This window comes from Halyomorpha halys, unplaced genomic scaffold, assembly GCF_000696795.3.
Source record: "Halyomorpha halys isolate HHAL.00 unplaced genomic scaffold, Hhal_1.1 Scaffold456.1, whole genome shotgun sequence".
NCBI lineage: Eukaryota > Metazoa > Arthropoda > Insecta > Hemiptera > Pentatomidae > Halyomorpha > Halyomorpha halys.
In genome coordinates this window covers 590,324-601,243 of record NW_027106823.1, presented here as the reverse complement: position 1 = coordinate 601,243, position 10,920 = coordinate 590,324, and the positions used below count along the sequence as shown (strand labels likewise).

Genomic DNA, 10,920 nt, shown 5'->3' with positions numbered 1-10,920 from the left:
GGAAATTTAATGGTGTGTTCTAATCAATTGTACAATAGAAAACATAATTAAGGCGCACAAAAACAATTTTTTTTACGTCTATTATTCAAATTAATAGATATAATTTTAATAAAAATGAAAAAGTAATCACTAGTCATGTTGTAATTTTACCGATTGACCAATCTACTGTTTCGTTTCATTTACACCATTGGCTTAGTCGCTATTATTTCCATGAATATATGAAAAAATTGAGGTTTCTTTTACTTTTGGTTTTTCATTTTATAATACCCAACATAACAACTAAATAGCATAATTAAATAGAAATATTTTTACAAGAAAGAGTTCCTGTTCAGAAATTAAAAAAACAAGGATAAGAAAGGTCATAGTTGCTATACAAAAATATATATATATTTACAACCGATAATTACGTCCGACAACTGTAATCTGATATTATTACATGTCTTTATAAGACATCTATAGGAACATTCAGATCAGTAGAGATCAGGCTAACATGTAAGTAAAACCTGTATACATGTTTAACATTAACATTTTTTTTTATAATCATTCTTAACACTTTCTTGAGACTAGTTAATATTGTTTAAATAAATACGATTTTATCCATTTTAGTCTCAAAAGATATTTATTCTATTTATAAGTCCGACGTTTCGGCCAATTCTGCCATCCTCAGGGACAATCTTAATACAATTCTGCCTAAACAATAAATATTCTGCCTAGGTCAATCCAACAAATCACCCTAATTAGTCAATTTTCACATAAAAATTAAAATTATTCATCACAGTCACCTTCTTTGTTACAACGATAAATTTTTAACAAAGAAGGATGGCCCTGAGGATGGCTGAATTGGCCGAAACGTCGGACATATAAATAAAATAAATATGTTTTGAGGCTAAAATGGATAAAAGTTTATTTATTTAAACAATATTAACATTTTTATTATTTGTAAGATGTATTAGATAATGTTATAGGTATTAGATAATTTAATTATCATTAGCAATATATTAAATACTATATATTTTTCTTAAAGAAATTTATTCTCAATATATAAGCTATATTTAGAATAAGCGTTATATTCCACAGGTAATGTTAGATATGTCATTTTAAACATTCGGATAACTGTCTTTAGGTGCAGGAGTTATTTTATTTTTTATTTAATGAATATTTTCGAATTTTGTTCAGAGAAAATGAAGGTGATAGGTCTACTTTTGATTTTGACTGTATCAATGATTTCTGGTGGTCCCACAAGAGAGAAGAGGTCTGATCATGGCAATGGTGGGCAGGGTTACCCAACTGGAGAGCAGGGACATCCAACCGGAGACCAAGGATTCCAAACTGGAAGTAAGGGATACCCAACTGGAATCCATGAATACACAACTGAAGTTCAGGGATTGCTAGGTCCATATATAAAACGCATTGGTTAAACTACTGAAACTCTTGATCATCAAATCTAAAATTTTTACAGGAATTAAACAAATTATTTTTTGTATATTTCTAACAAAATTATGTTATTTTTAGAACTTGTACTTGAAAAAAAATAGTTTATAAATAAAATTACATTTCATGTTCGTTTCCTTCAATTTTTCTTTTTTTTTTTTTTGAGTTACGTGAGTTGAATTTTGAAGCTCCAATGTGCGTCGGAGTGGTTAGTAAATTAAATACAAAACTAGATTATTAATTTAGTATTACTGATTTACTGATAGTATTAATTTTCAACGTTACAAAATACAAAATCTAATATTAAAAAAAAGGTCAGGGATATCCAACTGGAGGTCAGGGATACTCAGGTCAATACCAACAATTACCAGGTAGGGGATTCAACCCGCCCTGGCCAAATGCTCAATATCCATGACCTGACCTGGAGCAAAGACCAAAAATATTCGCTCACTTTTGGAGATGTTTGAAAGTGAATAATAAAAGTGTATTTTATTCTAAATGAAAAATAGTATTATCTGCAATGTCAAATTTTTTGCTTTCGAAAATAGCAGCCAAATTATTTTTTTACTAATTATATTAAATAATTTTTTTTTCAAATAATATTTTCGTATTAGTTACAGGTAGAAAATAATTCAATTTTTACCTGAACAACACAACAGATACAGTACAAGTCCTCCAAAACTAAGTATTGAACTATTGCAGGTACATTCAACCGGTTCATTAGTTCATATCATTGAAGACAAACCTAAAACGTTCCATAATTTTTTATTTTTTATTATTATCAGATAAATATAAACTATGGAAGAATTTAATAATCAACGAATGAAGAAAAAAAAAAAAAAAAATTCCAGGTTAAAAAAAAAGTTATGTAGATTGTAAAAATGGAAAACATTTGGAAAAAATGATATTTAACATACAAAATCGTTGAAGGTAATGGAGAGTGACAAAAATTCATTAGATAAACTAAATTTAAAAATAAATATTTTAATGGTTTTGACAATAGTCAGTTTTTACTTCCAAATACCTATATAACGTTTTAACTACTGTAACAACCATGCTATCACAAAGACATAGTAATATTAGTTTTTTACTTAACCTTTAAGTAGAAATATAGTAAGGAGAATTATTCCAATTGTGAATAATAACGAAGTTACTGTTTTAAAACGAGCAAAATCAGCAAATTGAGTGGTAAGTGAAAGTTGTGTAATGTGCACACCGCACCAGAATTCTAATTTTTAAGGTTTTTTTTTTAACAATTAGAAGAAATCATTTTACTAATTCTTTATCAACTTAATTTATAAAATAATTTATATTAGCCATAAGTTATTATTTAAATTTATATTGGGTTATGTAAAGATACCTTTATGCAAATCAGCCACGGCCTTTTATAGAACTGATCCATATTAACTTATAGGTCTCTGAGTAATCGTTATTAGACTAATAAAATACATATAAATATAAAATAACATATAAATCGTAAGCAGGTTAATAATCATATACCCTTACAGGGATTTGAAGCTGGTCTTGAAAATATAAGTATGTCAACCCGGAAGGCTAAATGTTCTCGCTTAATTTCACCGTTTCCTCAATATTATATTCAAAGAACTTTCCATCCCACAATAAAGACCTCACATACGTAAAGCATGTACCGAACCTCTAAGCCCTAAGTCATAAACACCATTAAAAAATTGTTAGTGGAGAAACAATTCCTAAGAAACATTCAGCTCAAATTCAGCCTAATCAGTACTGTTTCAGTATCACATAGCACTGACAATATAACATGGCATTGTGGTTGGCTTTACTTCTTTGTAACGAATTTTAGCTTGTTTGGATAATCGGAATTGAGTTGAAATTCGATTATATCCGTATGTTTGTACACATAACTGTTAGCAATGAAACTATTTAATTTATAGCCGGACATAGGCATTGAAAACACTAGTAATAACAGTGAAGGTTCATGGTCAATAATGAGATAAGAAAGGTCTCATTTGTAATAAAAAATGATAACAGTCACTATTTTCAAGTCAGTAAGGACCAGGCTAACATGTGAGTACATTTAATAATTTATAATATATTATTATGACATGACTATTGATAAATAATGATTATTACATAAACATATTATTTTAAAATTAACATTATTTGTGTCATATCTGAGAGAGTTATGAGAAAGTGTTGGAGAGCACATTAATACCAGATAGAAATATCTGCAGTATTTTTCATTTTATTCAAACTTAAAATATTAGTCCAAAAAACAAAAAAAAGATCAAATAAATGTAAAGACCGGGTAGTAGGATTTTGAAATATGTTGTTTAGGTTTGAATTGACATTAAAAAATTAATACAATGTTTCGTTCTTTATGCAGTTATCTTATTTACTACTTTTTTAACAATATGAATTAATTATGAACTATGATTTAATTATTAGTAACTGATTATAAATTTAAATTAAATATGATAAATATTTAGCTATTTCAACCTCTTCAGAACAACATATAAACATTTATTTTACAATATTTTGAGATAATCCAGCATTCGTAAAAAATTAACCATCTTGAGAAACGTTTCATATCTTGGTGATAAATGTCGTACAAACTTTTATTAGTGATCAAGACGAAGTTTGCGAAATTATTTTTATAGTCGTTTCAACGATATTCTCTTAAATAAAATCACAAAATGGTTCCTTTGTCCGAAATGAAAAAAACTTAGACACCTATATAAAGGGTAAACCTGAAAAAATGTAATCTACTTTTTAAGAAAAAAAAAATGTCAATATATTGAACATGGAATGAAAAACAAGTAAAACTTCTAGGAATTTTCTTTTAAAAAATGATCTTTCGGCCGTAAGCCAAGGTAACAAATTCATATTTTACGAGGGTGGTTGGAAAAGTTCTTAGAATCACCGCTAGATGTCAGTGCTAGAGCAACGAGGTTCCCGCGCAATAACCACACACACTCTGTGAGTGAACACGTAGGGTGAGTGTTAGTGACGACTCTTTGTTGTTGTTTTATGCGTAGTGATTTGTGACAATGGAAGAACTGAGATTCGAGTAGTGATTAAGCACTTTTTAAAAAAAAGTATGAAAGAGGAAATTCATGCCGACTTTCAGAACACACCGGGGGGGGACTCTGCTCCTTCATATTCAACTGTTCCCAAGTGGACCAGCGAGTTTGAATTTGGTCAGGAGAGATGATGATACGCGTAGAGGACGGACAAAAAGTGCTACGACCCCAGAATTTATCGCAAAAGTGCATAAAAAGGTCATGGAAGATCATCGACTGAGATTGCTGAAGCTGTAGAGATGTCATCTGAACGGATGTATCGCATTGTAACCGAAGAATTGGGAATGAAAAAATTATCCGCAAGATGGGTGCCGCGGCTCTTGTCATTGGACCAGATTGGAAATGTCCGAACAAAATCTGACCCGTTTTCAGCGCAACCAACAAGATTTTATGCGCCGGTTTGTGACTACAGATGAAGCTTGGGTCCACTACTATACCTCAGAGACAAAACAGCAGTCAAAGGAGTGGAAACATGCTGGGTCACCACCACCAAAGAAAGCAAAGGCAGTACGTTCGGCCGGAAAGGTCATGGCCTCAGTCTGGGATGCAAAAGGCATTCTGCAGACAGATTATCTTCCTACTGGCCAAACAATTACGGGACAATACTACGCAAACCTCCCAGACCAACTACAGGAAAAGGACTGGTTTGGCAAAGGAAAAAGTCATCTTTCATCAGGACAATGCTCGCCCGCACACAAGTTCTATTACCAAGACAAAACTTCATCGAGGTACGAATTGTTGCCACATCCACTTTATTCGCCTGATTTGGCGCCATTAGACTTTCATCTCTTTCCCAAGCTGAAAATTTTCCTAGGTGGACGGAGATTTCCTACAACGGAAGTACTAACATTCGAATTGGAGAGATATTTTGCAAGCCTAGAGGAATCTCATTTTCGAGGTGGGATCAAGGCATCGTGGGACTAAATGCATTAATCTACAAGGAAACTATGTTGAAAAATAAAAGCAATTCCACCGAGGTAAGACACTTCTTTCTAGTACATTCCGAGAACTTTTCAAACCACCCTCATAATATCATAGAAACAGAAGAAAACCCACATGAATATTCTTTCTCATTACTAGCAGATTACCCCTCCTCAAAAAGCAGAACCTCCTGAGACTGGTCCAATCTCACCATCAGTTACCATATGTGATATTCATGGCAAGGAAAAGTTCTGAGATGGAAAATTTTCGAATTCAAGTTTTCAATAGAAATGCACGTATCAAGATACATTTTTCCAAAAGTCTTACTAAATAGTTTGTATGTGACAGACTTAGTTCAAAAACGAAAATTGGATTTGATTTTTTTTCTCACCCTTCTAAATTTTACATTTTTTTTTTTACATTCATTTTCCTATACATCAAATATATTGTAAAGAAAAGTATCGAGATCGTGAAGATTTCTAATCTGAGCTTTATATGGGAATTAAGTGTTTGTACGTGACCAGTCAAAGTCTAAAACGAAAAGCAGTACAAAACTTATACTGCTTATTTCAAATAGGTAAAGGTGTGGGTGGGATGTGAGCGCAACATTTTTACTAAAACCGCCTTACCGTAAGTAATACTTCATGTTATAGATTTATAGTACACTTCTTTAACATTTCCTCAAAAACAGCTCAAACGTTGTGATTAAGATAGCCAAATCTGAGGCCTTTCATATCAGCCAAGTTTTATTCTGATTGAAATGGGCAGAGAGGGCTTCTATTCTGAATTTTAAAAAAACGTTTACAGTATCTTTAATGTAGTTCATTTGAAATAATTAATGTTTAGTAGTAATAAAAATATATAAACAAGAACTAGGAAAGAATTTGATAGTTAACGAAAGAAGAAAATAAATGTGTTTGTCATCTCATAGTTTATTTATCTACATTTTATAATATATTATGTTAAATATTAAATATATACATATTATTATTCTTCACTTAGATGACCAGGTCAAGGATTAAAATGAGGAATTTGGCATTCTGAGCAACACTGATATTGCATCAGTAAGGAATACAGTTTGAGTTTTCGGGTCACTTTAATTTTCTTGTTTCGACGCTTCATAAGCTATCTTATTACAACTGCATATTTAGGATATATATAATAAAATATTACTAAATATAAATATATAGTGATTAGAATTATTACAATCTTGAATAATCTCAAAGTAGGGTGGTAAGTGAACATTTTGTGATGTTTTTTTAGATATTTTTTTTTCACCAGATATATTTTTCACAGTAATGAACTTTTTGGTAACCCTATCTAAAATAATAATAATTTACATAGAATATTTTTTTATCATATACTTAAATTACTACCTTCGAATCTAAGGCTATTTTCAAAAATATATATGTTTTTAAAAAAATCACTTATTGTCCACAGGAAAATGAAGGTGATAGGTCTCTTTTTGGTTTTGGCTGCACCTGTAATATCTGGTGTACCCCACAGGGAGAAAAGGTCTTACCAAGGCAGTGGTGGACAGAACGATCCAAGAGGCGGAAAGGAATACTCAACTGGAAGTCAAGGATTCCCAACTGGTGGACAAGGAGACGCTATAGGTGGACAGAGATACCCAATTAACGGGCAGGGACCACATAATTACACAAGCGGCGAAACACCCAATCCAAGTGGCCGTCAATTATACCCAATTGTTGAACAGAACTTGACCAATAGTGAGATACATTATCCAAATGGCGGACAGGGAATCCCGGGTGGAGGCCAAAAATACCAGACCGGAGGACAGGAATATCCAATTGAAGGACAGGAACCCCCCTGTAGAAGGCAGAAGTACACAAGAGGAGAAACACTCAACCCAAGTAGCGGACAGTTATACCCAAATGAAGGGCAGAACACCACACCTAGTGGGATACCCCATACTAATGGCGGAGAGGGACACCCGACTGAAGGCCAAGGACGTTCAAATGGAGACCAAAAATACCCTATAAACGGACAAGGACAACCAATTGGTGAACATGGATACCCTAGTGGTGGGCAGAACTTCACACATGGTGTGATACCCCATTCTAAAGACGGAGAAGAACACCCGACTGAGGGCCAGGGACATTCGATTGGAGGCCAAAGATACCCTATAGAAGGACAAGGAAATCCAATTGGCGAACATGGATACTCTAGTGGTGGGCAGAACTTCACACATGGTGTGATACCAAATCCTAATGGTGGAGAACACCCGACTGAAGGACAGGGACGTTCGAGTGGAGGCCAAAGATACCCTATAGAAGGACAAGGAAATCCAATTGGTGGACATGGATACCCTAATGGTGGGCAGAAATTCACACATGGTGGGATACCCCATGCTAATGGCGGAAAGGGACACCCGACTGAGGGCCAGGGACATTCGATTGGAGGCCAAAGATACCCTACAGAAGGACAAGTATATCCAATTGGTGGACATGGATACCCTAATGGTGGGCAGTACTTTACAAGCGATGGAACACGTTTTGGACAGGGATATCAGAGTGGAGGCCAAGGATATCCAAGAGGAGGTCAGGGGTACTCAACTGGAATTCAGAAATACCCAACTGGTGGCCAAGGATACCCAACTGGACTTCAAGGATACCCAACAGGACTTCAAGGATATCCAACTGGATTTCAAGGATATCCAACTGGAGGGCATGGATACCCAAGCGTAGGTTATGGGTACCTGATTGGAAGTCCAATCAGTTCAATTGCAGGTCAAGGATACCCAACTGGACTTTGGGGATACCAAACTGGACTTCAGGGAAACCCAACTGGAGGCCAAGGATATACAAATAGACTTCAGGGATACCCAACTGGAGGCCAAAGATATTCAAATACACATCAAGGATACCCAAGAGGAGGTCATGGATATCCTACCGGAGGCCAGGGACACCCAAGCGTAGGTCATGAATACTCGATTGGAGGTCAGGGGTACCCAATTGGAGGTCAGGAATACCCAATTGGACTTCGCGGACACCCAACTGGAGGTCATAGCTATCCTACAGGAGCCCAAGGATACCCAAGGGGAGGTTATGAATATGCTACTGGAGGCCGAGGATACACAATTGGTGGACAGGGATACCCAAGTGGTGGGCGTACATATCCGATTGAAAGTCAGGGATACCCGACTGGAGGTCAGGTATACCTAACTGGATCTCAAGGATACAACAGTGGAGGTCATGGATACCCTATTGGAGGCCAAAGATTCCCTACTGAAGGTCAGGGATATCATGAACATCAACAGTACCCAGTTAGCGGATCCAATCCACCTTGGCCAAATTCTCAATATCAAGGATCTCTCTCAAACGGACACCATGGTATAAAGCACCATCCGGATCGAGGACACAATAGCCAAAGAGAACCAGCTTGGGCGCAAAAATCTCCCGAATCAGTCCCATACTGAGTAATCCTGAAAAGATCCACAAAAAAATAGTGGATCATAGTACTTATAATGAAATTGAATTACTTTATGTACTAAGTTAATTATGTAGTTAAAATCATATATACAAAGAGAGCGAGCGAGTGAGTGAGTGAATGAAAGTGAGAGTGAGAGTGATAGTGAGAGTAAGAGTAAGAGTAAGAGTGAGAGTGAGAGTGAGAGAGTGTGAGAGTGAGAGAGTGAGAGTGAGTGTGAGAGTGAGAGAGAGAGAGTGAGTGAGTGAGTGAGAGAGAGAGAGAGAGAAATACTTCTCATGACACTAGGTAAAATAAAATAGACTAAAAAAAAATGTGATATGTTCAATAAAATGACTGATCAATAAGAAAAAAAGTAATAACTTACCTATTATTGAAGCTCCCTCTTAACGGTTAATATTGCTTAAATTATAAATAACATTGTTCAAAAATAAAACCTAACCATCACTTCAAATTTATAAAAAAAATTCATTGATACCAAAGAAAAAATAAAATACAACATAAATTAACTAGAGCGATTAGTCAAACCCGACAACAGTTTTAAGCAATGCTCCCAGGAACCTATTTCATAATATGACTTCACCTAGTGTAAGAATACAATTACATACAGTTATATACAGTGTTCAGAAAGGGTATGAGTTGTTTTAAAATTAAATAATTCAATAACCACAGATCTCCAAGGAAAATTATTTATTAACAACATATCCGTTGTAAAAATCAATAATGTCCAAATGGTGTACAGAAAAGAATGAGACTTTATTTTTTTCGACTACCTAAAACGAAGATTCCATTGATAGTGATAAGTTGGTCACACTTGCGCAGATAGTCGATACTACTACCAACTATCCAGCGAATCCGGATAGTATGACAGTAAATGTTAGATTACACGATAATAGTGGTTACGAAGGATTTCACTATCACAATCACCGTGAAATCTCCACCTAAGAGACCCACGGACACTAGGCTGGAAAGTGGGTTTCACGACGCAGTGGAGCAAAATAGTTGATTTCCAGCATAACTCTCTAGAAAACCATAAGTATTTATAACGTAATAAATCAATTTATTAACAACAGGCTAATAGTTACTAGGGGTGTCGTTTTCATTTTTTTTTCTCTAAATCCAAAAATGGCTTTATCACTTAAGGTCATAAACAAGTATTTACGAAAGTAATCACAAGTAAAAAAAGTATTAACGAAATAATATAACAATAATCATTAAGGAAATCATGTTTTGTTTTAAATAATATTACAATTTAAGATTAATTTTTTCGCTTTCCTTCATTTTGAAAGCCCTTATGACGCTCTGCGAAGTGGGGCGAAACATTTGCTCATAATATCATAGTTTATTCACTATCTCAGATATTTTGAACGCACCTCCACCATATTCCTTTTATTATAATTAATTTTATAATATAATATCAAAGGTAAGCTGGCAATACTCCGATACTTCCAGAGGCAACTGCCTATAAACACCGCGCTTCCCATGGCACTAGAGAAAAAATAATTTGAAGTCGTTTTAATTTACTTTGCTTTTCAACTATTTTAGTTTATTCTTAAAGTAAAGAGAATGTTACAATAAGCTTATATGGTGCATACTATTTTTTTTCTAAAATACAATTGAATTACTGAAAAACTGTCCTGACAATATCTCCCTCACGGTTAATCAGCAATGTGTTAATATATTTTCTAAACGGATTACAAATAATTCCACGCATTTTCATTATTTATGTTAGGTGCTAGTTAGTTTTGCATTAGAATCTGCAAATTCCATCCATGGGGATCAAAGTTGGTCGAAAGCTGTTATAAAACGTATGAGGAAAATGCATACAAGGTGTAGCTGTCGAAAAAAAGTCAATACCAGGCCGGAAAAACCTAAACAAAATTTCTAAATATTACTATCCTAATTTGCAATCATTTCAAGAAAATGATTTAACTTTCATAAAAATGAAAATGTTAGATTCATAAATTAGATAATCTTAGCGAGGGTCTACGTTAAATACAATATTGATGGCTTATTCACAGCAGTGCTAAGTACATTTCTACTAACTTTACAAACA

At 34.2% G+C, this 10,920-nt stretch overlaps 1 protein-coding gene across 2 annotated transcripts; it reads left to right on the top strand.

Annotated features, from left to right (window-relative positions):
- The first annotated feature begins 319 nt into the window (after window positions 1-319).
- Window positions 320-9,243, top strand: LOC106682994 (loricrin). 2 transcript variants are annotated; one of them, XM_014424191.2, is made up of 2 exons: window positions 320-492; window positions 6,855-9,242. In XM_014424191.2, coding segments are annotated over exons 1-2 (2,001 nt in total). In that variant the 5' UTR covers window positions 320-490; the 3' UTR covers window positions 8,854-9,242. The 2 variants fall into 2 exon arrangements, with proteins under 2 accessions (XP_014279677.1, XP_066901221.1); XM_067045120.1 differs by lacking the exon at window positions 320-492 and adding an exon at window positions 2,811-3,477 and having other exon boundaries at window positions 6,855-9,243.
- The last annotated feature ends 1,677 nt before the right edge of the window (window positions 9,244-10,920 follow it).

What these genes read in the sequence shown, in the direction of transcription:
- LOC106682994 (XM_067045120.1), top strand. Translation starts at nt 3,389, where the DNA reads ATGGTCAATAATGAGATAAGAAAGGTCTCATTTGTAATAAAAAATGAT. An exon ending in AGTAAGGACCAGGCTAACAT is followed by an intron (nt 3,478 to 6,854) that starts GTGAGTACATTT and finishes TATTGTCCACAG; the next exon opens with GAAAATGAAGGTGATAGGTC.